The sequence below is a fragment of the Mustela lutreola genome, chromosome 11 (genome assembly GCF_030435805.1).
Source record: "Mustela lutreola isolate mMusLut2 chromosome 11, mMusLut2.pri, whole genome shotgun sequence".
Classification (NCBI taxonomy): Eukaryota; Metazoa; Chordata; class Mammalia; order Carnivora; family Mustelidae; genus Mustela; species Mustela lutreola.
Window position 1 is genome coordinate 46,893,877 of NC_081300.1, and position 27,319 is coordinate 46,921,195.

General features: G+C 45.4%; 1 protein-coding gene across 2 annotated transcripts in view; it reads right to left on the bottom strand.

The window, feature by feature from the left end:
* The window catches only part of TTC39C (tetratricopeptide repeat domain 39C), a 104,122-nt gene extending 78,024 nt beyond the window's left edge, over positions 1–26,098 (bottom strand). Inside the window, exon 1 of one of the 2 annotated variants that reach the window (XM_059140430.1) lies at positions 25,808–26,096. In XM_059140430.1, coding sequence (XP_058996413.1) covers positions 25,808–25,983 — 176 coding nt within the window. In that variant the 5' untranslated portion in view covers positions 25,984–26,096. Of the gene's footprint in view, positions 1–25,807 lie in introns of both variants that reach the window. The other variant, XM_059140431.1, reaches the window with a different exon arrangement.
* Between the last annotated feature and the right edge of the window lie 1,221 nt (positions 26,099–27,319).

A 27,319-nucleotide genomic window follows, 5' to 3' on the forward strand; every position in this document is an offset into this window, starting at 1 on the left:
GAAATGCAGAAAAGTAATTTTACATAAAGATGTCTGCTGTAGTAATTTATATAGTATTGTCATTAGCAAGACCCACTGACTCCTGAACTCAGGAATGACCTCCTGAACTCAAGACTGCTCTCCTGAACTCAGGAAACTCCTAGAAGCTTCTGCATAATTGTCCATTTCACCTTTTAGAAACTAAGGAATTGCTGGACAGGAAAAGAAACATTTGAGGACAGAAAGCTCCTAAGGGTTACTTCAGCTTCACTATAATGTTAAAATCCACTCTGACTATTCATCCTGAGCACCCCCAACCCTGAACCCTGCTTACCCCTGGGTTAGACCATGTGGTCTCCTTATTTGTGCAAATAGAGATGACTCTGTGAGGGAACACGACCTGGTGTTTGTACCTCTAGTCTTTGTAGCTCACCAAGGGGAGTACCCACCTTGGTCTGCTAACAGAATCAAGAAAAAAGAATACTAGAATGTTGACCAATAAAAAATGTTAGACAAAGTTACAATATATCCACCTAACAAAATATCATTTTATGCACCCCCCCCCAAAAGTCATAACCAAAATGCTCACTCCAGTATGCACGAGAAAAGCATGGACTTCAGAAAATGGCCCATTAAAAATGTGAATTTGATCAAGGACTGGCAGTGTGACATCAAGTAGGATATATGAACTTTTAACCTATGCTTCATTATTTAAAATTCTGATACGCCTTACATGGGCATAATAAGTAAGTATTTAAAATGCCTCGTTTGAAACTTGGCACACAGTAACAGCAAAAAACCAGAGACTCTAATGACAGGTGAAAAAACAGAATTCCAAGGAGTGTGCACTAATGAACTGTGTAAAAACATTCACAAAAACCCTACAATGTTATCTGTGAGTAATGGGAACCAAAGTGATTTTTCTTGTTCCTACTTTTCTTTGTCTAAATTATCAGTAAATAAGCATGTATATCCTCTGCAATCTGAAAATTTTAATCAACATATGGCATGGTTTTAAAATGTGCACATAAAAGTAATCTAGAATTCCATTATTTAGTTAATATCCATCCATGTAACATTTTCAAAACATTACAAGTATCTTCTGACCACATGTATGTGCCAAGCACATGCGGCTGATGGTCCAGAGTGGAAAGACTGAGCACAGATACGGATTTATCACTAAATCATTGGTTCTAAAACCGATCCTAAAAGTACTTTTAAAATGGTATTCTTGGCATTTATTACACACTTGGAGAAAAACAAAACTTATCATAAAAATTTAAGTCACTTTTTCCCCCCCCACAATTATACTGTATTGGAGCAGTGTTTTTTCCCATGCATTCGAATGCCCCCTTTAAAATGCAGACTCTCATTCGGGTGTTCTGGGGTGAGGCCTGAGATGCTGCTACCTTGTAATGGTGGCAGCTAAATGATACAAATGCTGTTGGGTCCATAACCACATTTTTAGTAGAAAAGTCATAGGGACATGGTGAGGACTTCTGTTTCAAGAAAGTGCTAAGTTGTTAATGCTGGCAAAGAGTTTTGCTAATTAGTATACCCTATATTCTAATGTAAGCCTTTTGGAAAGGAAAATTTGAAGACATTGCCAATATTTTTCTACCTGAAATAATAAAAATCCTTGTATTTATTAAGGCCAGCTTTGTGGAGCCAAATTTAGGAACCCATGCCCCATGCCCTGTCTTGCTAGTATAATCACTAGCACTGCATCCTCTCAGAGGTGTCTGGAAGCAGAGGGTCCCATCTTTTCCTTTTCTTCCCTGTTTCCATCACATCAGCCTCCACCTCGGGCCTCATCTCTCATGTCTGACCTCCCCCAGACTCCAGTCCGCACCAAAATGCCAGGAAAGCAGCGCTGCCTGGGAGACTCTTCCACGAGCCGTCTGTCCTTGACCAGTGCCTCTTCCCACTGCACAGGACAAACCATTGCCACGACCGGCTGTTCATACACCACCACCCGTCGGGCCCTCCCTGGCTTTAGTTCCCATTTATTCTTCCAAGGGGCCCTGCTCCGGCTCTACCGGTCTGCAAGGCCTTAACCCCTCCACACCGCCTATCTCCTCCTCTCAGACTCTGCATGATCTCCTCACCCCTCTTCACACCCCCAATTCAAATCCTGAAAAAAATATGACTTCCTCCAGGAAGCCTCTCTGGGAGGTGTACCCACGCTGTGACCAAGGCCAAAACCAGGTTCTTGACTTCGCACCACGAAACTGACAAGATGGGTTATTAGACTCATACACAGACACATTGAACTACCCTTCCGTCAAGCTCTTATACAGGACAGGAGTCTCACCCCATAGGTCAAAGGGGATAGGTAAAAACACCCACAGGTAAAAAAAAATCCCACAGCCGGAGATCAAAGACTTTTGGCCAGAAGTGACACCGTCCTGACCTAGGAGATGCTGAAATGTAGAGGCTGGGACAACACAAGCCTGGGGAGGGGGTTCTGGAAGGTGCTGTGCAGGGACTCAGAGGCTTCTTCAACCCCGAGCCTGCGGTGATCTCCCTAAAGCCCGACATTTCACATGCTCCCCACCCGCCAAGAGGCAACCCGCAACTCTCCTTGCACCTTGCTCAGGGATTTCTATGGGTCTGAGAGTGATGGTGCTGGACCACAACTCCGTCAGCTCTGAGTAGGAGACGGAGAGCAGGAAACGTGGAAGTGCTGAGTGTGGCACTGCATGGGATGCCCCTACATGCGTGGCTTCGTGCTGAGCAGCCAACGGTCCGAAGTGGTAGACCAGTAGCTGTCGGAGACGCATCCAGAGTCCCTGGCCTCCCCACTACAAACCCCACCTTGGTCCCTGTGTCTCCTGCTCAGTCCACGCTCAGAAGGCTCTGGGGTTTCTCCACCCTCGGGTTTTCCAGTGTTTTGACGAAGTGCTCTAATAATAACTGGTTTCTCTAAATATCCAGGGCTACGGTGGACAGGAGTGGGGTAGGAAGAAAAAACTAGTGTCACCCAGTAGTTTCTGATTTCATCTCTTTTCCAACATAGATGGCTCCCATTCCATTTTCAAGCTAGTTCTGTAAGTTGTATTTCCCACTCCTCTCGGTTTGCTTCATCAACATCTATCTTTCCTACATGCAAGTTGTAGAACCCCAGCTAGACTCTTAAATTTCTTGAGGACAGACACCATGCCTCATTTCATCCACAGAATCTATTATCTCACTGACATACTGGCCCGCAGGTGCTGCACATAGGAACCTTCGAGAGGCTTGGTACCTGCTTGCCAGGTTGCTCACAGGAGCTCCCCCAATGCCCTGGTGCACGGGGGAATGCTCGATACATGACTGGCTAAATGAGAAATCCCTGAGACCCTACATGTCATTAGGCATGCTCCTCATTTACACCACATCCGTATAAAAAGTATTTTTGCTTTTTCCATCTTTTTTAGGTCTTAAAATCAAAATGATATTCTATATGGGAAAGGAGAGGCAGTTAAAGAGAAATCTGTAAGCCCCTATAAAGCTCCCAGGAGAGAGATCTGGCAATACACAGTAACACTGCTCCCTTCCACCAAACAATTCCACCTCTAGACATACTATGTTTTTGCATGGGTAGGGCGTGTGCAAAGATGTTCACTAAGCACTGTTAAGGACCCTAAGGAAATGGAACTCACCCAAGTAGTTACTGGGAATCAATCAGTACATCATCTGTATCTACGATGAAAGGCTAGGTGGAACAGTTGAAATGATTACACTGAATTTACATAGCTATATTAACATGGGTAGACTCCCAAAATTTAAAAATTGGGTGAAAAATGCAAAAAATACTCATGATGGACATTTAAAAACACAAACCTGTACATTGTTCATGGAGAGAAAAGTGTAATAAGTGTGTAAATGTGGATAGCAGAGACCCATGACAACCTGAGGACAGAGTCGAATTGTCTCTGGGGAGGGAAAGAGGGAAACCGGAATTGGGCTGGAACACAGAGAGGATCCTAACTGCATCGGTCATGTTTCCTCTCTCTAAAACAAATCTGACGTGAATACAGCAAATATTAATATTGGTTAACTCTGAGTATGAAGGACATCGACATTTTTACAGTACGCTGTACTTTTTCCTATGTTTAAAACACTCAGTGATTTAAAGAGAAAAAGTGGTATCACATTTTCACTAAAATTATTAAAAGGTTTAATTTCCCTCCCTGCTGTAGTAACTAAAGCAAAGCAGGGAAACAGAAGAGGGGAAAAGTCACTAACACATTTCACAATTACTAGCTTATTCCTAACCTAGTAACAACAAAGGCTGAGACTCTCGTTGGACTGTGCATCAGAGAGCTCGTCGCACCGACATTTGCTTGGTCTCTTTTGAGCTGGCAAAAGCACTCCTGCGTCTTCTTCCTTGCTGTTCTACTCCGCTAAGCCGCTAGCTGGATTCTATACTCTCAGCCATTACTAGAGCCCCATCACACACAGGCTCTCAGCAAAGTGGAGCCGAGCGCTCTCCAAAGCCAACATCGTTCTCTTCCCCGCTAGCTAATCAATGCTAATCCCATCATCCAGGGAAATAACCGAGTTCTTGCTATAATGGACTACAGTGCAGGCTGTTTTAGAAGCTACAATTAGCCGGGCTTTTAGCCCTGCCAGAAAGTAGGTGGGCTAATTTTGCAGCAATGATCATTTTAACGGATGGTCTTAAGAATCAAAGAAGTCATCAATTATGAAATGACAGCTATAAATCCAAATTTCCTTTTCCAAAAGAATTACTTCTGCTCTTCCCTCTCTGGATAATTTGACAGTCCCTCAGCCTCTCCCCATTTTTTCTTGAACTCCATTCACTGCATTTCACTACTATATTTAATGAGAATTCCACTAACATCAGTTTTGCATAGCGCTTCCTACAACCTACATTTCCTTTGTAACAGCTCTAAACAATCAGAAATTTAGAATGTGGCCCAGAAAAATATGGTACTACTATTTCAAATTGCTGTCTAGAATTGTTTTATATACATGCATGCCCACAAAATACACAACACAGTAGAAACTCCACCAATCTCCAGATTAACCAACATCAGAGGCGCAAACACAGATGTCCCCCTACTTACTGAACACTCAAGCTAGGGGGCTCTCGTCCATGCCTACTGAGATTCACTGGGGGACTGTTTCTAAACACGTTTGTACCTACTGATTTTATTACTGCAGTGATAGAATTCATTGCTGATCATGTAAATAGAGGAAATAAGGGCACGAAAGAAGTGTGACATGGATGAAAAATAATTCAATGTTTTGAAAAGACTGATGAAGGCAGAGGACTATAAAGGTTCCTCTTGGTCTAATGAGCGTGAGGTAACAACCACTCGTAAAAACTAAGGAGTGTCCACCCAGATCCCTGGGGCTTCAATATCTGGCTCTACTTCTAAAGCCCCTGATACTGAAAATCACAGGAATGCATTTGAGGTGTGGTTTCGGCAAGAAAGCCAATTTGAAAACCCATAGCCAATGCACAAAGGAAAGGCCCTGACCTTACACTGAAAGTCAGAACAAATGGTTTACTCCATTTTTATGGAGTTTTTCCATTTTTTATAATCCCACATTACAGAATCAGTAGTAGCCCAATCACAGTGGGTAAGAGGCCGCCCCTATAGTCAAGTAGCTACCTCAAGTCCTTTTCCAATATTCAATACCACACACACTGCTTTCCTAAGAGAGTTAAAACATTTGGCGTAACATTTCCCAATTTATAACAGTTTCTTTACCAATCTGGCATATTACTTAATCCTTCCCATGTGTTCCTCTTTCTCTATTCCTACTCTCTCAATGGCAGCACCATGTAGCTAATGACCCCAAACATTCTCAATGGTCTCAACAACCAAAAATTAAACCAAAGCCAGATGGTCCCATTGACTATACCTCCTAAAACCTCTCACCTATATTATCACAGTCTGGACAGCCCCCACATGGTCTACAACGACTGCTACCTCACTTGTTTTCTGACCTCCAGATTTAGTGTATGCCCCAGAATTAGTTTTCTAAAACAAAATCCTGTCACTCTTCTGCTCAAAAACTATCAATGGCTCCCTATTGCCCAAGAGGCAGGGCTAAAATTCAATGGTTCCACCTACTTTACTAGCATCAGCTTCCAACACTGCTTTTAATACACGTCTCTCTGTGTGGCTAGGGAGCCCCCCCCTCCCCGGGGTATGAAGCATGCTGAGTCAGAGGCTACTCCTCATCTGAGGGCCCCAGGCTACTTCCCTCCTTATCCTCAAGGCACCTCCCCTGACACTTCCCTAATTCCAGGGCCTTGGCTTCAAATTCTACCCTGCCAAGTGAGTGGACTTAAACGATCCGCCTCTGAGTGGCTCAGTGGGTTAAAGCCTCTGCCTTCAGCTCAGGTCATGATCCCAGGGTCCTGGAATCAAGTGCCCCCCCACCCCCGCCCCACATCAGGCTCCTAGCTCAGCAGGGAGCCTGCTTCTCCCTCTGCCTGCTCTGCCAGCCTCTCCCACATCCTTGTGCTGACAAATAAATAAGTAAAATCTTCAAAAAAAAAAAAGACTGAACAACACATTCAACATAATACCAGAAGGCAACCAAAATATGGATAAGTGAAATTATCCTTAGTCACATATAACACGATCATATGTGTGGAAAATCCCCAAAATACCACAAAAATGTTAGAATAAAATTCTGCAAAGTATCAGGATACTGAATCAACACATAAAAGTCAGTTGCATATCTATATATTAACAACGAACAATCTGAAAAGGAAATTACAAAAATAATTCCACTTACCATGGCATCAGAAAGAATAAAATATTTAGGAATAAACTTAACCAAGGAGGTTAGGACTTCCATACTAAAACCTACAAAACATCCTAAAAGAAACTGAAGGCAACCAGGTAATGGAAAGGCATCCTTCATCATGAATTATATTGCTGAGATGTCAATACCACCCAAAGCTATCTACAGATTCCATGCAATCTCCATTAAAATCCCAATGATGTTTTTCAAACAGAAAATTTCACCTTAAAATTCACAAGGGGGGCACCTGGGTGGCTCTGTGGGTTAAAGCCTCTGCCTTCAGCTCAGGTCATGATCTCAGGGTCCTGGGATCCAGCCCCACATCCGGCTCTCTGCTCAGCAATGAGCCTGCTTCCCACCTCCCCGCCCCCCCCCCTCTCTGCCTACTTGTGATCTCTGTCTGTTAAATAAATAAAATATATATATTTTTTAATTTCACAAAAAAAAAGTCAGTGGATCCTGAATAGCCAAAATGATCTGGAAAAAGAATAAAGCTGGAGATCTCATACTGCTGATTCCAAAACTTACTACAAAGCTACAATAATCAAAACAACATGGTACTGGCACAATGATAGACCTATAGACTGCTGGAATAAAACACACCAGAAATAAACCCTCCTGTATATGATCGAGTGATTTGCAACAAGCGTGACAAAACCATTCAATCAGAAATGAGTCTTTTCAAGAATCAATACTGGGAAAAACTAGATAGTTACATGCAAAAAAAAAAAAAAAAAAAAAAAAAGGAAAAAAAAGTAGTTGAATGGCTTACCTTACACCATACATAAAAATTAACTCAAATTGGATATAAGTTTAAGAGCTAAAACTATAAACCTCTTAGGGAAGAAAAACACTGGGAGAAAGCTACATATCATTAGATTTGGCAAGGATTTCTAGGATGTAAACAGCAAAAACACAGATGATTAAACAAAAAATAAACCAACTATGACAAAATTAAATATTCCTCCATCAAAGGCCACTATCAACGGAGTGAAAAGGCAACTGGAACCCACTCATTAGGAGAAAATGTTTGCAAATCATAGCTGGTAAGGATTAATATCCAGAATATACAAAGAATTCCTATAATTCAACAAAAAAGCCAAACAGCTGGATTAAAAAATGGGCAAAGGACTTGAATAGATATTTCACCAAAGGAGATGTACAAGTGACCAACAAACACTTGAAAAGAAGCTCAAACATCAGAATCATTAGGGAAATGCAAATTAAAGCTACAAAATGAGATACCACCTTACACCCATTAAGATGGCTATTACCAAAAAAAGAAAGAACAAGTGTTGGCAAAGATGCAGAGAACTTAGAGTCCTTGTGCACTGTTGGTGGGGATGTGAAATGGTGCAGCCACTACGAAAAACAGCACGGCCATTTCTAGAAATAGAATTATCGTATGATTCAGAAATTCTACTTCTGAGTGTATACCCAAAAGAACAAATCAGGACCTCAAACCCATGTTCGCATGTCCATATTTTAGCAGCATTATTCACGATAAAGGTAGAGGCAGCCCAAGTGTCCATCAATAGATGGATACACAAAATGTGGTACATACCTAGGCCATACATATATATAAAATGTAGTACACACACACAGTAGATTTTTTTTTTTAAAGATTTTATTTATTTACCTAACAGAGCACACAAGGAGGGGGAGCAGCAGGCAGAGGGAGAAGCAGGCCCCCTGCTGAGCAAGGAGCACCATGCAGGACTCAATCCCAGGACCCTAGGATCATGACCTGAGCCGGAGGCAGACGCTTAACCGCTGAGCCACCCATGCAAACCCATACAATGGAATATTATTCAACCTTAAAGAGTAAAGAAATCCGGATGCATGCTACAACATGGAGAATCCTTGAGGATATTATGCTAAGTGAAATAAGCCAGTCACAAAACAATAAATACTGTATGATTCCATTTACACAAGGTACCTAAAGTAGTCAAATTCAGGGAGAATAGAAGTAGAATGGTGGCTACTGGGGGTGAGGGGAGAAGGAACAGGGAGTTAGTGTTTAATGGATACAGAGTTTCAGTTTAGAAGATGAAAAAAGTTCTAAAGATGGACTGTGGTTACAGTTGTACAAGATAATTATACTTAATACCACTAAGTTATACACTTTAAAGATGGTTAAAATGGTAATTTTTTTCCTAAGTTTCATAATTATAGAATAATTTTAAGGGGCACCTGGGTGGCTCAGTGGCTTAAAGCCTCTGCCTTGAGCTCGGGTCATGATCCTGGGATTCTGGGATCAAGCCCCACATTGGGCTCTCTGCCCGGTGGGGAGCCTGCTTCCTCCTCTCTCTCTGCCTGCCTCTCTGCCTACTTGTGATTTCTGTCTGTCAAATAAATAAATAAAATCTTAAAAAAAAAAAAAAAAAGAAGAATTTTAAAACATTTAAAATGTTACAAATATATACAGAAATGAAAAAAAAACAGCAAAACCAATTTAACAGGCTATAAATTACTTCTTTGTAAAAACCTATAAAGAATATCTCAACAGCACTTGCCTTCTTGTCATGTAACTTCTGATGCACATTGAGTTTTTTTTTTTTTAAAGATTTTATTTATTTAACTTGACAGCGAGAGAGATCACAAGTAGGCAGAGAGGCAGGCAGAGACAGAGGGGGAAGCAGGCTCCCCGCTGAGCAGAGGGCCCCATGCAGGGCTCCATCCCAGGACACTGAGATCACGACCCGAGCCGAAGGCAGCGGCTCAATCCACTGAGCCACCCAGGCGCCCCCACATTGAGCTTTTTTGCTGTGCCTTGGTGAGTTGTCATACTCCTAAGTGTGAATGAACATCCAACATTTTAGTCTTTGGTGTGTAATACCTGAGCCTTTAATGTGAAACTTTTTGCCTGCATCACCAACTCTGGGACATCTTCATCTTTCTCTTCCTTTGTGTTGGTAAGAATGCCTTCACTAGGGGCGCCTGGGTGGCTCAGTTGGTTAAGCAGCAGCCTTAGGCTCAGGTCATGACCCCTGGGGTCCTGGGATAGGCCCTGCATCGGGTTCCCTGCTCAGCTTCTCCCTCTTCCTCTGTCCCTCCCCACTGCTCCTGCTCTATCTCAAATAAACAAAATCTTAATTTAAAAAAAAAACAAACCAGAAAGAATGCCTTCACCGGGTGCCCATGGCTGCACGTGTCCTCTCTTGAAAGGGGTCAGGGACATTCTCACATTAGCTTTTCCTTCTAGAGCTCCATTTATGTTTGATCCACATTTCAACTCCAACTTCATCACTTTTTGCTACTCTTTCATCGTTGTTGGGCAATTCCCTCTTCGAGTTATCCATTTTAGTAAAATATCATGTGGGTTTATCAGTAGGAGATGAAAAGTCCACGTGAGGACCTATTCTTCGGTAATTGTGGGAACCGAGGATCACAGGCTGACTCTGAAAGAAGTGACGTGGTCGCTGATCGTGAGGTGTGTTGATCGTGAGGTGTGTCTGTCACACCTGTGACGACCGGCCGGCTGTGGAGATAAGCAGCTTATAATACCGTCACTCAGTTCTAACACAGACCCAACTGAAATCTGAACCCTGTTCCTTGGTCTTCTTTAACTCAACTCTGGTAACGGAAACCCACGCATATCAGAGCCAAACAAAGCAAGTGCTATTTCTGTATAATTACAAACCGAGAGAAGAAGACCAGAGGAAAGGAAGAGGATTCTTAGAGAACCTTGGAGAATCTGAAAGACGACTACGGTGGTTAAAGATCAAAGAGGAAGGAAAGAGCACCACACTCAAGAGAAGGCTCTAGAAGGATACCACTGGCCAAAGCACCAATACGCTAAACAAAGGCTAATATGGATTCTAAAGCTTAAGACCAAAACCACTGTCAATTTAAAGCTACTTTACTCTTCCATGTTTAGATAAAGTGTCCTATGAAAAAAAGAGCTAGGAGTCGACTTTGCAGCATGAGCTTACTTCGCTTTGTACAGCTATAGCCTATAAGGAACACAACAAAATATTTTAAAATATAAGAAAATAAAAACGTCAGTCTGTAGATGGTTAAGGCACAAACCACGCAGAGCCAAGCCACACTAGAGCTCCTGTCAGAGGTTCTGGTCCTAACCCTGAGCAGGGGTAGGCTGTAGTAGTTTCCTGGGGCTGCTGTAACAAGTCACCACAAACCCGGTGGCTTAAAATGATAGAAATTTCTCTCTCCCAGTTCTGGAGGCCAGAAGCCTGAACTCGGGTTCACTGGGTTGAAGTAAGCTACAGGCAAGGCTGCACCCTACAGCCCCCCAAGGCTTTAGGGGAGAATCCATTCCCTGACTACTCCAGCTTCCGATGACTGCTGCCTCCCTGGGCGTAGGGTGGCCACCAACTCCAATCTTAAAACCAGCATCTCCAAATTTTTCTCCCCGCTCCCGTTTTCATACTGCCTTCTGCGTGAAAAATCTCCCCTTGCCTCCCTCTTGCAAGGATATGCATGAGTGTATCAATGTCATCTGGTGAACCGGAGATCCACCTGGACGGTCTTCCCATCTTAAGCTTTAACTTCTCACACCTGCAAAGACTTCCTCTTGGAGGCTGCTAGATTAGGTAACACTCTGAGGTCCCAGGGACTCAGACTTGGGTAGTCTTTTTTCTTTTTCTTTAATTTAAATTCAATTAATTAACATATAATGTATTACTGGTTTCAGAGGTAGAGGGCAGCGACTCCTCGGTCTTACATAATACCCAGGGCTCATTACATCACGTGCCCTCCTTAATCAGACCTACGTATTCTTTGGGGGAATATTTTTCAGCCGACCACAGAGGCAACATAGTTAAACTCACACATTGAAAAGATCACCATGGTGGGGGTGGAGGAGGAACAGGGGATATAATGAAGATAGCTGGGCTACTGCAGTGATCCGAGCCAGAGATGGCTTGGACTAACTAGGTGGTTGGTGGTAGAGGTGGGGATGAAGAGAAGTGAATGGAAAGAGATACTCAGACATGAAGGTGAGTAAGAGGGAGGCGTCACAAGGGCCTCCTAGACTTCTGGCGTGCATGAGCTTGTTCCAAGTGGTGCCGTGCACTGAGCCTGGGAGCACCAGTAGGCCGAACATGTAAGGGAACAGCAAGCTTAAGAAGGGACGTGCAAGGCGCTGGGTAATGCTACAGACAGTAACAAGAAAGTTTCTTTTTGAGGAAGCGAGGGAAATAGCATACTCTGGGGAGGGGGCCAGATCTTCCACTCAATCTTTTTAACTTGGGCTCTGTGAGCCTTTATGTGGTCACAGACAAAGGGATAACCCTACCAGTTATCCCAGGGCCTTGGAGAGAATTGGGATTAAGAAAGAAATGTGCATGACACAGTGCACATTAACAGGAAGCACTGATCACACACTTGATTACCACTGGCTGATTACCACCTGATTATCATTCTCTGTTGCTCTCTGCCTGCACGGCAGTAATGCAAAGACCAAGACTTGTATGATTACAAGACTGTAATACATCTAACTTTATTCTGATTCCTCTCTAGCTTTGCTAATTCATAGTCACTTATTGCTCAAGGTCTGATGCTCATTTAGGGTTACTGATACATTCTGAAAATAATTCTTCAGGCTAAATAAAGTCAACTTTTTTTAGTTTTCCTAATTTTGTCATTAATGTGTGTCGAATATCTTCCTAACTCATTAGTATTGGTTCCTGCTCTATCTTATCAAATAATTCAACCATGTCCATGCTATACCAATAGAGATCACCCAGACACATTTGCCAATTACCAAAAAAGCCTTCCCAACCAATCCTGCATCAGGGGTTATTCTTAAAGTAACAAAATTGTTTTATTTTCTCATCTTTAAATTATAATACGGTCCCTTTATTATATGTGGCAATAATCCACAAACTGCATGAATACTTCAATTGAAGATTAAACACACTCAGCTGTTTTTACGAGCAATTCAAACACTATTTTACGTAATCAAATTTTAAAATCTTTTTATTTTATTTTATTTATTTATTTGACAGACAGAGATCACAAGTAGGCAGAGAAGCAGGCAGAGAGAGAGGAGGAAGCAGGCTCCCCGCTGAGCAGAGAACCTGACTCGGGGCTCGTTCCGAGGACCCTGGGACCATGACCTGAGCCGAAGGCAGAGGCTTTAACCCACTGAGCCACCCAGGTGCCCCGTAATCAGAAATTTTAGATTTCTCTATTAAGAGACATTTCAAAGTCAAACTAGAGACTTACTCTTCATAATAAAGTTCTAGTAAACTAGTTCTTATTAAACAACTCTGAACTTATATAAAAATGTGGGCCGCTCACCAAGGCAACTATATCTTCCTTCAGTTTTTAGTAGAGCCATTGTTCAAGAAAACTTCATTTGTCTTTTCTTCATCATTCCTAAGCATTCTTAACTATAAATTTAGGCTTGCACAGAAAGCTCTCTGATGAGATCTGGTTTTATTTTACTCAGATAAAACTCAACATTCTTCTATGAAGAGAGAAAAGCTCACAGTTTTCAAGTTAGACTCAACTACTCTCTCTTATCAGCCAAGTCCAGATCTGAGATGCCAACACAAGGGCTACAGAGAAACACACAAACCATTCTCTCATTTCTTGCCCTTTTTATAATAGCAATGTCACTAGAACAAGAATCTCTAAGCATTCCAACACGACAGGTCTTGACAGTTGGCTAAATGACTTTAGACAGCCATTTCCCCTCTCCCATGGCCCTTTCTTTTTTTCTGTGCTACTTCAAGAGGAATAATTTCTAGCTCAATGTGTAATTTTGATAATTCAAAGTAATGAGTGTCTTGTCAATCATCAGTCCGAAAGCCATTTAGATCTAGGTGGTTGACAGCTGAAGCGAATGGCGTTCCAAATAGAAACAAAACTTTCCTGGGCAATTAAACTGACAGACCTTGCTATAATGTGGAGGGGAAAGGCAGAAACCCAATTACTCCAACGGCTGCAAAAAAAGCAGCCCCATTCTTGCCTTGAACAGTTCAAGAGTCACAAGTATGCAGGCGACTTCAACCTGTTTCTTATAGACATAAAGAGGGCGAGCATAATTTACAAGATGCAAAGGGAAAGTCCTTTCTTGCAACAGAGATCAAAGGCAATACATAACTTGAGATTTTGCAATTCAGTGTTTAGCATGGGGGGTGGGGAGCACTTGAAGGCTTGACAGTGACTCATTATACCAGGAACAATCCTAAAGAGGTCATGAAGCATGATCTTCGTTTAATCCAATTGTTTCTCAAAACCCGAATCTCTGTCATTTAGCAAATTCAGCTTGGATTCGGATACAAAACCTCATTTTCCCTCATTTCCTGTCCTGTTAGGATAGCACCACAATTTTTACTTGTGATAAAGGGAAAATGATACAGACATTTACAAAATCTATTAATCTGGTGACGGTTACTTTAAGGGATGAAAATCCCTACGGAGTCAAAACTTGGGGGGCTGCTGCAGAGGAAGCAAGAAAGCACAATGTCAAGGCAAAAGGCCTCTATCGACATGGTGAGATGGCCAGAGCAGGAAAGGCAGATAGTGCCGCAAACTGTCAGAACACAGAGACGCGCATCACGGTCAGACTCCAGGTCTCCCCGAGCCGCACCCAGTGAGGAACAGGATGGGACGATCGAGCACGTAGGGACAGGCTCAACTGACATGTATTATGGGATGCAGCTGACATCGCAGTGGAGGATGGGACCCGGGAGAACACTCCATCGGTATATCGAGGCACCTTATCTACGTGGCACACCACTAAATGGTACATGTGTTTCCTACTCACTGCTTCTAAGTACAATGGAACAGAAAACCATCATGAAGCACTCTGCCCTACTTCCTCCCCCTTGAGAGGGGAGGTCTCCCTGGCCATGAAACTTCGGGGTAACTGCACCCTGACTTGTGGGGATTTGGCGCTTCTCTGTGTGTGTGTGTGTGTGTGTGTGACCAACTTAGCAAAAAGCTTGTTCACTTCCTAGGAAGGATGTGAACCACAGACCAGTTTAGACCTGGAGATTAAACGTTAGGAAGACCTGGTGGGGACGGAGCAGACAGAGTAGGGCTCTGAAATAGAGTCACCTAAGGCTGGAAAGGCACAGGTCCTGCAAGCTGGCCCCACTGTAAAGGGGTTTCTGGGGTTCTGCAAGCCCACATGGAGAGAGGCAGAAAAACCAGCACTAGGATCCCTTCCTAGATCGCTCTGGGCCCTAGAAACAGGTGTGTGTGTGTACACACAAGTGGAAAAGCGGGTGGGTAAGCGCAGTCACCCCAGGGGCCCAGCACTGGAGGAACCCCACCCCTGGGCTCTGCCCTGGCACCTGTGGTCACAGAAGCAATGGAGGCCCTGCCTTCTCCACCACGCTCCTCCAGCGGCAGCCATACTGGCCGGGGCAGCCCCTCTTCAGCTGTCAGCGGAGAGACCTCACCCCTGCACTGCTCCCTGCAGCCCCAGGATGCCAGTAGCAAAGCCCAAACCTCATCTCAAGCTCAGCCACTGCAGCTCAGCGCCTCTCCACGGAGGGGTTTTGGGAATCCATGGGGCAATCTGGGTCTGCGGCAATGACAGCAGCGCAAGGGGCGGTGGACGTGAGGCCGCCGGAAATGTGGGAGAGGCCCGCACAGGGTGCCATGTCCCGCACAACCCCTGAACCTACTTCCATGGGCACAAGAAGTACAAAGTCACGCGGCACGGTTTAAATAGGAGATTCGGTCACAATTTTAGAGAATTATGTCCTCAGCAGAAGCACCACGTGTGGCCCTGGGGCTGCCAGCCGGCGAGAGCTACCCCAGCCTGAGTGTGTGGCTACCATGGGTCAAAACAGAGCAGGGATGCTGAGCACTCCTGTAAGCGTCCTGAAAGCCAAGCAGTTCTGAAGAGCGAGGAAATCCTGGATTCCAAATATTTTTGTCAATATATTTCATTTTTCCCAACCTGTATGAAGAATCTGTCATACAGGTGCCTGGGTGGCTCAGTGGGTTAAAGCCTCTGCCTTCAGCTCAGGTCATGATCTCAGGGTCCTGGGATCGAGTCCCACATCGGGCTCTCTGCTCAGCAAGGAGCCTGCTTCCCCTGCTCTCTCTCTGCCTGCCTCTCTGCCTACTTGTGATCTCTGTCCAATAAATAAAATCTTTAAAAAAAAAAAAATCTGTCACACGCTGAGATTTATCGCAAAGACTATATAAATGATTTGGGGTTTTATCCTTATTTTTCCATCCTACTCCAACACAGTCCTCAGGGGAAGCCCATCACCCCCACCCCAACTTCCCTGTAAGCTTTTTAATTCATCCTCTAATCCTGGACTTCTGTTAAAGGTCTTGTCTTCAAAGTGCGTGACTTGGCGAGGGATTTAAAGACAGGAGACCTATTTTCTAAGACACATTGTCAGCACACATCCCATGTCCTAATGCAGGAAACTAATTATTCAGATGCTACCCTGACACAGGCAGCCCGGCTCATTGCAAAACTGTCACCCTTCCTCATTTGCTCGACTTCAGCAGTGTTTGGCCTTGGCGTATTAGCCCAGCTTCAATTATGGTATTTTCCCTTCTTTCTCTTAACATATACAGAGAAGTCTGGTCTAATACTTCTTTGATTTCAAACTTTACCCGCTCTCTCGTTTTTCTTTTTTTGTTTTTTAAGATTTGAATTTATTTATTATTTGACAGAGAAAGAGTGAGAGAGGGAACATAAGCAGGGGGAATGGGAGAGAGAGAAGCGGGCTTCCCACAGAGCAGGGAGCCCAATGCGGGGCTCGATCCCAGGACCAGGGATCATGACCTGAGCCAAAGGCAGACGCTTAATGACCGAGCCACCCAGGCGCCCCTCTCATTTTTCTACTATGGAATGGCTTCTGAACTTTTCTTAAATCCAAATGTATTCATCACAAACAGGTGCCAGCACTCCATCATCTGATGAAGGCATAGTGAGCATTTTGAAACATATGTAGTTTATGCTTTTTTTTACTTCTCCTTTATAATATGGACCTTTAGACATTGGGTGAACAGGTCACCTGTCAATTTTACTTTAGGATCATAGGAGGGGAATTATAACACAGTTCTTATAAAAAGGAGGCATTAGATCTGATACAGTGGAGAGCCCCTGCTCTAGAACGTTTCCCTTCCCAGCCACCAGGTTCTTCCAAAGACAGTTCTTCCTGAAATTCAGGACAGGGATTTTGGGGTAGGGAAGCTGGAGTTCTGCCTTCTCATGCCATAGAGGCAAGTAACACCAAAACACAGCATGCCACCACCACCACCCAGGGGCAGCCCAGAGCCTTGCAGGCAACTGATAAAACACCACAAAGACTGGCTAGTTAGGCTAGGCCACCTCTCAAGTACACAAGACACTGAGCAGGGGACAGAGCACGCCAAGGACTACGATCCCCAGAGCTGCCACTGCTTGGCCGAGCACAGCTGACACCTGAGGTCACTTCAGAATCAGGAGACTTCATCAGAGCCCTCTGCATTCCCTTTGATTGCCCCTGCCAGGACGAGTGTGTGCTCAGCGGCAGCTCTGCTCCCCACTGAGCCCACACTCAGCACTGGGGAGCCCGGATGCACCGAAGGCAAGAGGCTGGAAGGCCAGACGGGTGTTCTGTGACCTGGTTCTGAGATGCAGAGCGTCAACTCAGGGGGCATGCTGGAGCACCTCCACGGGGTCAAGGCACATCAGGGCGGGAGCGAGGATGAATAATCAAGTTTTCCAAGCTCCTAAAGGGCACTGCCCCGGGCTATACTTGCTGACTGGCAAATAAAGGGGTGCTGATATGCCCCTAAGACCCCTTGGACCTCACGTTACTCCAGCGACCTCTGAAAGGCCAGGAACCTCAGATCGAGATGTGCACCGATCTCTACAATCTCAGCTCACGCATAAGGACAGGTGACCGTGGAAACACTGTGCAGACTTCACCAGTGCTGGAGAAAGGGACAGAAAGAGCAGGGCCACTGAGGTCTCCTACCACCTTGGATCAGTCAGAACAAGTCAGCTTTTACAAAATACCCCAGCATGATGGTGGGGAGGGGACAAAGGAGGAGTCGGGGAAGCAGACACGTCAGACATCCTATGCCAAGCCGGGACCCTTATCCTATAGAAGACTCAGAGCCACAAAGTGCCAAAAGCTCTGGGAGTCTCATTCTCTGGAGACAGACTCCCCGGTGGGCTTGAGGGTGTGGTCTGCATATTGCTGTCCTCCCGGCCTCAAAATGGCTTTAGCAGCACACAGGCCAACCGCTCATACTGTAGAAGTTACAGAACAACGGTATCGTGTAGTGGGGAAACACACACAGACTCTGGAGTCTGATGGTCTTGGGTCGCATCTCGCAATTCCATTTCCCCGTGTGACCTTGGACAGGTCGTTCAACATAACTGTGCCTCCCCCCAACGCGTGAGGGGGAGATAACAAGAGCACCCGGTCACAGAGCTGCAGCAGGATAAAATAAAGATTCACGTCCCAGGAGCGCTGGCACGCGGCCCAGCATCCAGTAAGCACCAACTACTATTTACCCCAAAGGGCTTATTTGGAGGTGTATTAGGAAAAGTCAGCTACCCAAGCCAATGATTTCAACAGCTATTACAGCTGTGGACAAGACTAAGTGAAAAAGTGACTGTTTCTGAGGTAGACTGAAAGATAGTTAAATAAGCAATAGCACCTTGAAGGACCTGCTTCTACCTTAGGTGTCCCACACATGGCAGACACTGTGTAGGGGTTTTCTCCGTAATAACGGATCACCTTCCTGTAAGACAGGAGTAACTACCTGTTATATATATATATATATATATATATATATATATTTCTTGTGTTCTGAAATCCTCGAGCAAGGAGATAGAAAAAGCAACCCCAGCTGAGGAAAAGGACTAAGACAGCAAACCATCAACCACCTTTACACACAAAACAAACAAAAATACCCTATTTCAATCTCCAAATCAGATGCCAGGAAGTCAGGACTTTCTCTTCTGTGGCAGCAAATTTATGGGTAGTTCTATACAAAAATATGTTTTTGTAACTATGTATGGTGAGGGATGTCAACTAGACTCAGTGTGGTGATTATTTCACAATAGATACAAATCATTTGTTGCACACCTGAAACTAACATCTATGTCAATTACATAAAAAAAAAAAGTGGAGGGGGGGCCTGGGTGGCTCAGTGTGTTAAGCCTCTGCCTTTGGCTCAGGTCATGGTCTCAGGGTCCTGGGATTGAGCCACACATCGGGCTCTCTGCTCAGCGGGGAGCCTGCTTCCCCCGCTCTCTCTCTGCCTGTCTCTATGCCTACTTGTGATCTCTGTCAATAAATAAAATCTTAAAAACAAACAAACAAAAAAACACCATGCAGGCAAAGTCACTCAAAAACCAGAATGCATCTCTCCCATAATAAAAAGGCTTTCAGTGGTGACTATGTACCCAGGTTTGCCCACAAAGGCAATTCAATCCCAAATTGGACCTATGTTCTGGCTGCAGAGCACACTAAGAATTCGGGAAACAGAGTCAGTGGTGGAAAAGGTATAAGGCAGATTTGGGTCCCCCCCGCCCCCACCCAACCACAGCCCTGGCACGAGGCAATTTTGAAATAACAGGAAAATTCTTTGCTACACAGCCGTCTACTTTCTGTATGTCCTTTATACTTCCCAAGCCCTTCTCAGCGTTAGCCTTTTGGAAGTCCCACTGTTTTTGCTGGGGAAGGACAGTGACCATGGCAAGGAGCCCAGGGTACAAAAAATGGGCCTACAAGAACCTGAGCAAAAAGGCCTACGCCTCTGAAATATGATGATGTGTTTGGGGATCTCCAAGTGGTTTCGTGTAACTAGAACAGGAAGTGTTCTATGCTTCAGTACTCATGCACTCTTCCTTTATGCCTTCTTACCTTCACCCAAACTTCATTTCACTCAGTACAAGTCCTCTAACTAGGGTAGGGACGAATCTCCCAGAACTACCTGTTAATGGAGCACGCAGGACCCAGAGCACACAGATTCTTCTAAGTGTTCATATCTAACTTTTTGGGCTTGGGGGTAGGGGCGCGCGCGCGCGCATGCGCGCGCACACACACACACACACACACCCCTGCAGTATACATACTCATTTTTCCTGTTAATTTCCTACACATAAACTCTCTAATTAGTCTACAGGCAGTTGCATTTTTAAAAGGATACCAATTAAACAAAATGAATCTTTAATGAATATTTAATCAGGACTTTTCCAGAAGCGCAATGATTGGGGGGGGGGGGGGATAGGAGCTTTTTTTTTTTTTAAACACACACAGCCCTAAGTTGAGAAGGATGCAAAAAGGCAACAGAGGCGCTTCCTGTCTTTCCTGCCAGTTCCCTTACATCATTTCTGCTTTTCATTGCTTCTCCTTTTCTTCCATTTCTGCACCAGTGGACTCTCCAGAAACTCCAGCAGGAGTGCTGCTATGTAGGAAAAGCCAGACATGCAGAAAAGACAGGCGGCCTACAATCTCTTCCCATCCTCTCAAGCACCTGCCACAGCTTTGGGCAAAGAAGCTCAGGGTACCTATCGGTCCAGGTCTCTTACACAGGCCTTTTGAGTTTTTCCAGCCAGAACTCTGGTTTGTATCAGGGGTCAATGATTTTTTTTTCTGCAAAGGACCAGAGAGTAAATATTTTAGGCTCTGTAGGCTACATGGTCTGTCACAGCTATTCATTACTGTTGCTGTATTGCATAACAGCCACAGAAAAGACAAAATCAAGTGACTGTGTCCCAATAAAACTTTATTTACAAGAACAGCCGGCCAGATCTGGCCCGGAGGCCACCGCCAGCAATCCCTGGATTATACAGAGCCAGCTCTATGACAAGACCGGCTCTGTAATCGACATGCTCACAAATGAGACGCAGGTCATAAGGCTTTGTCATATAAGCATTAATTGTGTTAAAGGATTTAGGATCCATACTTTCATTTTACACATAAACATATTACCAACCATGAATTTTTCTTGCCTTTTGTTTTTAATAAATTTTGGCCATCTTTATCATTTAAAATGTTAAAGAAAAACAAAACCCATATAATACCAACTATTTGCCAATTCTATAGCAAATCTATATTTATTTATGGATATTTATCTCAATGAACATGCTTTAGAGCCACTACAGGCTTCCTGTTTAAGCGGACAGTGATTTTTTAATATGACTTTTTAATAACACCTACAGCCAGAAATTGGTGGCAGTGTTGGCAGGGGAAGAACGGCCTGTGTTTTAAGGTCAGAAAGAACACCAGGAGTTAAAGCAGGAGGAGATGATGGAGGCACCAGGCAGAGGAGGGAGATAAACGTCCAGCCTGGGAAAGAAGGACAACATAGTTCAGTTTGGCCAGGAGCTCCCGAGGTCTCCGGTCTTCCAGCTCAATGTGCTTCCCCTCTCCCGCTAGTTCTCCAATTAAAACTATTGCAAGTCAAAAAGAGAAAAAGGCACCGAGAGTGAATTATGGACATGAGGGCCACAGTGAGGAACATCACGGTGAGGAACGCGGTGGTCACACAACATGAGCTGACTGGATGACCAGCAGCAAAATAACCCCAGAACCCAGAGCTCTCAGGAAACACGGACCAACCAGCGATCCGAAACAATGCCAAGTGCGGAACCAGCCATCCAACAGGACAATGTAATCACACCGAATGGTTTGCAGCGTTCACCCATTTCACAGCTCCATGTGGGTTTTCCACGGTTTCCTGGACTTCACTTCCACCTGCCACAAACTCCTCCCAACTCCTCCCCTATCGTGATGCCCAGGCAGCATTTCCTCCACAAAAGTTTCCTTCCTGTTGAGTTAGTCCTCCTGTTCTCCACTCCCACAGGTCACAGCGGGACCCAGGAAACATCTCCTGTTCCTCACACCCCTGCCAATTGTACCTACACCACAGCACCTGAAATCCAGGGCATGTTCCTTGTGCATGTAATGATCCCCTATTTTATCGTGTGTCCAAGTACCTAAAGCTCTGAGTCTCTGTCACACTCATGGAACATCATTTGGGGGCCGGGGGCAGAGGGGGAGTGAGCGCTGCTGCTTTAGATCACTAAGCCCAAAGACCAACAACAGGAATTTGATTTCAGGTAGTCAGTATCATGAAGGTACCAAGTTGTGACCTTCAGCTCAAAGCAGAAAGGCTCCACGGTAGCATGCATCTATCTCAATCTCTGGGAACACATCCCCAAGTGCATGATGGGGTCTCAGTACCAATAATAGGGCACCTTGTTACATTATTACTGCAGTACACAATAGAAGTGACAGTTACATTCTGAAATCCCAACTAAGGAGCCTCTTACAGCTCAAAAGAAAGACTCTGCTGTGCATATATTTCTAATTCCTATATGTCGGGTATCTAAAAGACACAATCCAGGCTTTTCATTAATCCAGAATGTCCTTCATAATAGGTTTCTATAAAGTAACCATTTCTCCTCATTCCACAGCTGTTGATGAAACTTTTATCACGCTAGTGAGGCGGCATGAGAAAATGACCTTCTTGCTTTAATACAAATGTTATTGTTACACGAGATGCAAAATAGGTTTCTACTGTTAAACCAGGAGGATAAGCTTCTGGAAGGTTTACTCCTAGGGAAAGGATGGTCTTCTGTGACAAAAGAATCCTAAGAAAGGAGAAAACCAAACAGCTTTCTCTTCTGTAAACAGAGCAGAGAAGTGTTCCTAGAATACTTATAATAAAGTCACTAACTTTTCCAGCAAGCCATTCAAGTCTGGAACACAAGACACTTTTCCCAGTACAGAACAGGATCTAAATCTTTCATACGCTCTATGTGAGGTTTTCCCAGTACAGAACAGGATCTAAATCTTTCATACGCTCTATGTGAGGTTAACCTTAAATATAAAAGCTACCTGCACACAGGATGTTTCTCCCTTCTGCTCAAACTATGCCATAAAGAAGCAAGCACAATAGTGGGGAAGGCATCAGGTATGCAGCTAGCTAGCATTTACTGAGGTTTTACGTCGTGCCAGCTACCACGGAGTCTTTCTTTTAATCCTAATAATCACATTAAGATCTACACTACTCCCATCTTATAAGCGAGGAAGCAAATTTTGAGTAACCAAAGTCAGCAGCCACAAAAAGTAGCAGAACTACGACTGTAAGCCTGGTTACAGGATCCTGGTCCACAGCCGCACCTCTACACAACCATACCTACCAAAATATGGATCAGCAGCACACCTGGGAGGTGGCAAGAATGCCAGGCCATCCCACATCACAAACAAATTAGATGGATCAAGGGAGAGCTCATGGCATAATGCTACCACTTCTCCCCCTTAAGAAAGTCTGACTTACTGGTAAATAAGGTCAGAAGGCAAATCCTAAAATACAGTGATCCTTGAACAGTGTGGGGGTCAGAGGCACCAACCATATGCAACTTTTGACTCCCCAAAAACTTAACTGCTAGTGGTCAACTGTTGACCAGAAGCCTTACTGAAAATATTTTATTGTGTCACATACTATATTCCTATAATAAAGTAAACTAGAGGAAAATTTGTTAAGAAATCACAAGGAAGAGAACCCTGGGTGGCTCAATCAGTTAAGCATCTGCCTTCGGCTCAGTTCACGATCCCAGGGTCCTGGGATCAAGCCCCACATCGGGCTCTTTGCTCAGTGGGGAACCTGCTTCTTTGCTTGCTGTTTACCCTGTTTGTGCTCTCCCTGTGTGACAAATAAATTCTTCAAAAAAAAAAAAAAAATCACAAGGAAGCAAAAATACATTTACAGTACTATTAAAAAAAATCCACATGAAAGTAAATCCATGCTGTTCAAACCCATGTTGGTCAAGGGTCAACTGTATAATAATTTTAGTGAGACTAGCAGAATGAGATAATGAAAACAGCCCTGACTTAGATCCGCTAGGCTTGTGTCCTGGTCCATGCTGAACACGGAGACTCAAGCCCCTCCTGATAAAATTGTATAATACAGCTCACCCTTTTGTTGTCACCAGAATAGTGAGAATAAAAGTGATAATATGCCAGCACTGTGCCAGGCAGAACACAGATACTACAATAGTTTATTTCATTTTTTATTTTCAAAACACAAGTAGGGGCAGTGGAACTTGGGTGCCCTGGCTCAGTGAGGAGTCTGCTTCTCTCCTTCTCCCTCTGCCCTTCCCCCTGCCTGTCCGTTCTCTCTAAAATAAAATGAATCTTTAAAACACATACACACGTAGATAGCTCCTGTCTATACTATAAATCCTCCCTGGACACCTCCCCCTCCTCTACCCTCAACATACTCACCCACAGAGAAACTCCTTTTAGGTACATCTGTTTCTGTGAGAACATCATTCTATCGCTCATAATCTGTCCGCTTTTAACAGCACTTACGATTGCCTATTTAACAGTATTTTTGCCTTATTTCAGGCTTTCAATATACAGAAATCACAAGGTACTATTTAAGTACATGAAAGCAGTTTAGAAAAAAATGTTAAAACAAGTAATATAGCAATTCAAAAGAAGTATTGAAATAGACAAGCAATGTATTTTGATCAGCAACTCAAGAGTATATTTGACTCAGGCTTTCTCCAGTCTTCTCTCATACAACATAAACTGGTAATCTAAAAAAATAATAATGGGGCGCCTGGGTGGCTCCGTGGGTTAAAGCCTCTGCCTTTGGCTCAGGTCATGATCCCAGGGTCCTGGAGTCGAGCCCCGCATCTGGCTCTCTGCACAGCAGGAAGCCTGCTTCCTCCTCTCTCTCTCTCTCTGCCTGCCTCTCTGCCTACTTGTGATCTGTCAAATAAATAAATAATAAATAAAATCTTTCATAAATAAATAATAATAATTAGCACTGTACCAAACACTCATGTCTGCTTTTCTTCAGGAGGTACATTCTCAGACTGAAATCAGCTTGGTAGCTTTTAAAAACAAAGTAGACTGAGTAAAGCTAAGAGGTTTTCACTTTCAGTTTTTGTGATTTTTTTTAACAAAAAAACTTATTTAAGGGTAAACTGTCTATAGTGAAGAGTTCATAGTTCGGAGATATTGTTTTGCCACTAAAAAGCGAAAGCTCCAACCATAGAACCAGCAATCTTTGAAGTCGGAGTAAGTCAGGCGTCTCTACCTCCCCCCATCCCTCTCATTTCCTTACAGACTGTGGCTCTTGATCACAGATGCACAACGGTCCCTTCATTCCTACCAAACCACCCAGGTCTGAAAAAGTGTGAAGCATGTGTCCCTTAGCCACCTACAGGGAAGTTGCTAATCAACACCCTGGAGACGCCTCACCACTGGAAGGACAAATCACAAACTCCGTTTCCTAAACCAGAAAGCAGATGCTTCTGGTCCCCAGTGAAACTGAAGGCTCCTCCCACTCACAGAAGAACGTTAACCAGGTTTCAGTTCTTTCGATTCATTTTTTTAAAAAGACGCATTTTTTAAAAAGCAATTAACTGAGCACTCGTGTCCTTCCTTCCCCCCTTACATATATTTACAGTCCCTCCATTTTCTTCAAGTTAGAGAGGTCCATGTATGTCCACTCGCTCGAAAGGCATTAGGAACTCATTTGGAGGACTGAGTTCTAGAAGACAGGCCGAGAGAGAGGTGAGCAAGCCGAGTTCGGCTGAGTTTTCATTGCCGCACTACCAGGCAATTACGCATGTGTTTCCAAACAAGAAAAGCGTTTGGAATGCACAACGATGCAAAGTAATGCGAGGCACAAGAAATGGGCACAATGCAGCTGGTGTGCTCCGTGTCACAAAGGCTGCTTGGGCACAGCACTGCGAGTCTGAGGCTTCCAGCTGCCTCCCATCGCATCCGGTCCCAGGTCCCCAAACCCAACGGGCTCCGGACCGGTGAGAGGAAAGCGGACAAGCACTGGGCGCCCCTCTCGGGGGGCGAAAAAGTGAGGGGAAACGGCGGGGAGGACGGGTAGCGGGTCCCGCGAAGCCAAAGGACAACAGCACGGGGCTGGAAGGGGGCGATGTGACAAAGGCGCAGAAACGCCGGCTGCAGCGCAGGCCGAGGGAGGCGACCTGGGCACGGGGGCCAGGGATCAGGGACCGACAGGAGGGGGAGGTGGCTGCTGGGGCCCGCGGCAGACCGCGGCGCGTGAGCCGGCCCGGAGGGGCGCGTGGCCGGGGCGGGGGGTAGCAGGGCGCGTCGGTCACCTGTATTGTTTGAAAAGCTGGTCCGACTCCCTGAAGCCGTTGTTGAGCAGCATGTTGATGCCAGCCAGAGCCAGCTCCGCGTCCTGCAGGGGCGCCGCCGCGGCCGCCGCGGCCGCCGCCGCCGCCGCTTCTCCGTCGTCCTGCCGCCGCGGCCGCTGCTGCTCCGAGCCCGCCATGGGCGCGCGAGGCTGTGCGCAGGGCCGAGGCGAGGTCGGGCGGCAGCTGCTGCGGCCCCCGCGCGCCCGGAGCCCGGCTCTACCTGCCCTGAGCGGCGCGCTACCGAGCGGGGCGGGGGAGGGGCTGGGCGGGCCGGGGCGGGCCGGGAGGGGGGTGGAGCCGGGCGGGCTGCAGCGCGGCGGGGGACGTGAGCGCCCAGGCCGCCACCTCCCGCCGCGGCGGGGATTACTCAGCAGCCGCCCGCCCGCCTCCTCCTCCCGCTCCCTCCGAGACGCCCCCCTCGCGCGGGCACCCAAGTGGAATCCGTTTCCGGGTGTCTCTCACCCCGCCGAGCCGGGGCCCGAGCCCCCGCGCGCCGCACCAGTCCCTCCCGGCCCGGGTCCCCACCCCGCCGCCCTGGGCCGGCGCGCCGAGCCTGCTCGGACAGGACACTCGCGAGGAACCGAGGCCCAGACTCTGGACTCTTTCCTCCGAAAGAGCCGAACCCGGGGGGCAGCGGAAAAACAAGCGGGCTTGAAAGGGGGACAGAGAACGCCGCCCGGAGCGCAGCGAGAGCGCGCGGCTGGAGACCACCTGGCCGCACGGTACCCTGGCAGGCAACGCCTGAAACCCAGAGCCACCTGCGCCCGCGACCCCGAACTTTATCCCGACCTTGGGGCCGACCCCCACGAGCCCAAGATAGCCAATCCCCGAGGAGGTGGGACGAGGGGGCGGGGCCCGAGGGCACCTGCGGGACAGCTGCGGGAGCCCAGCGCGGAGGAGGAATTGGATCGGAGAGAATCCGGGATCCTGGTATGCACCCTTTCCGGCCGCCACCAACATTTGTGCCCCATGGGGCAAGAGGACAAATGGAGGCCAAAGTGACATACACTTAAATATTTAAAGTTTATAAATTAAGCTCTTCAAGTGTTTTCTTTTATTACCCTGACAATTACACTTTCATGCCAATGAAACAGAAAATAAGTATAAAGCTATGGTTTATTATATGACCGAGTATAAGGAAAATGTCAAAGATGACCAAACTCAGTCATTGTTGCATATGTCTGACTGTTCTAATGATGGGCTGGTAATGTCTGCGTGGGTAACACTATGGAGACAATTCACAAGTGATTTTTATGTTTTTCCATAAATTTATATTTTTCACCTTTATTTTAGCAAAATCACTAAATCCGTTGTGACAATCAAGACTAATGTCAGATCAGACCACCTTTCTTAAGTCACTGTCGTTCTTAGACTGTGTGTGTTTTTTTTAAATTTTTAATAAACATATATTTTTATCCCCAGGGGTACAGGTCTGTGAATCGCCAGGTTTACACACTTCACAGCACTTAGAGT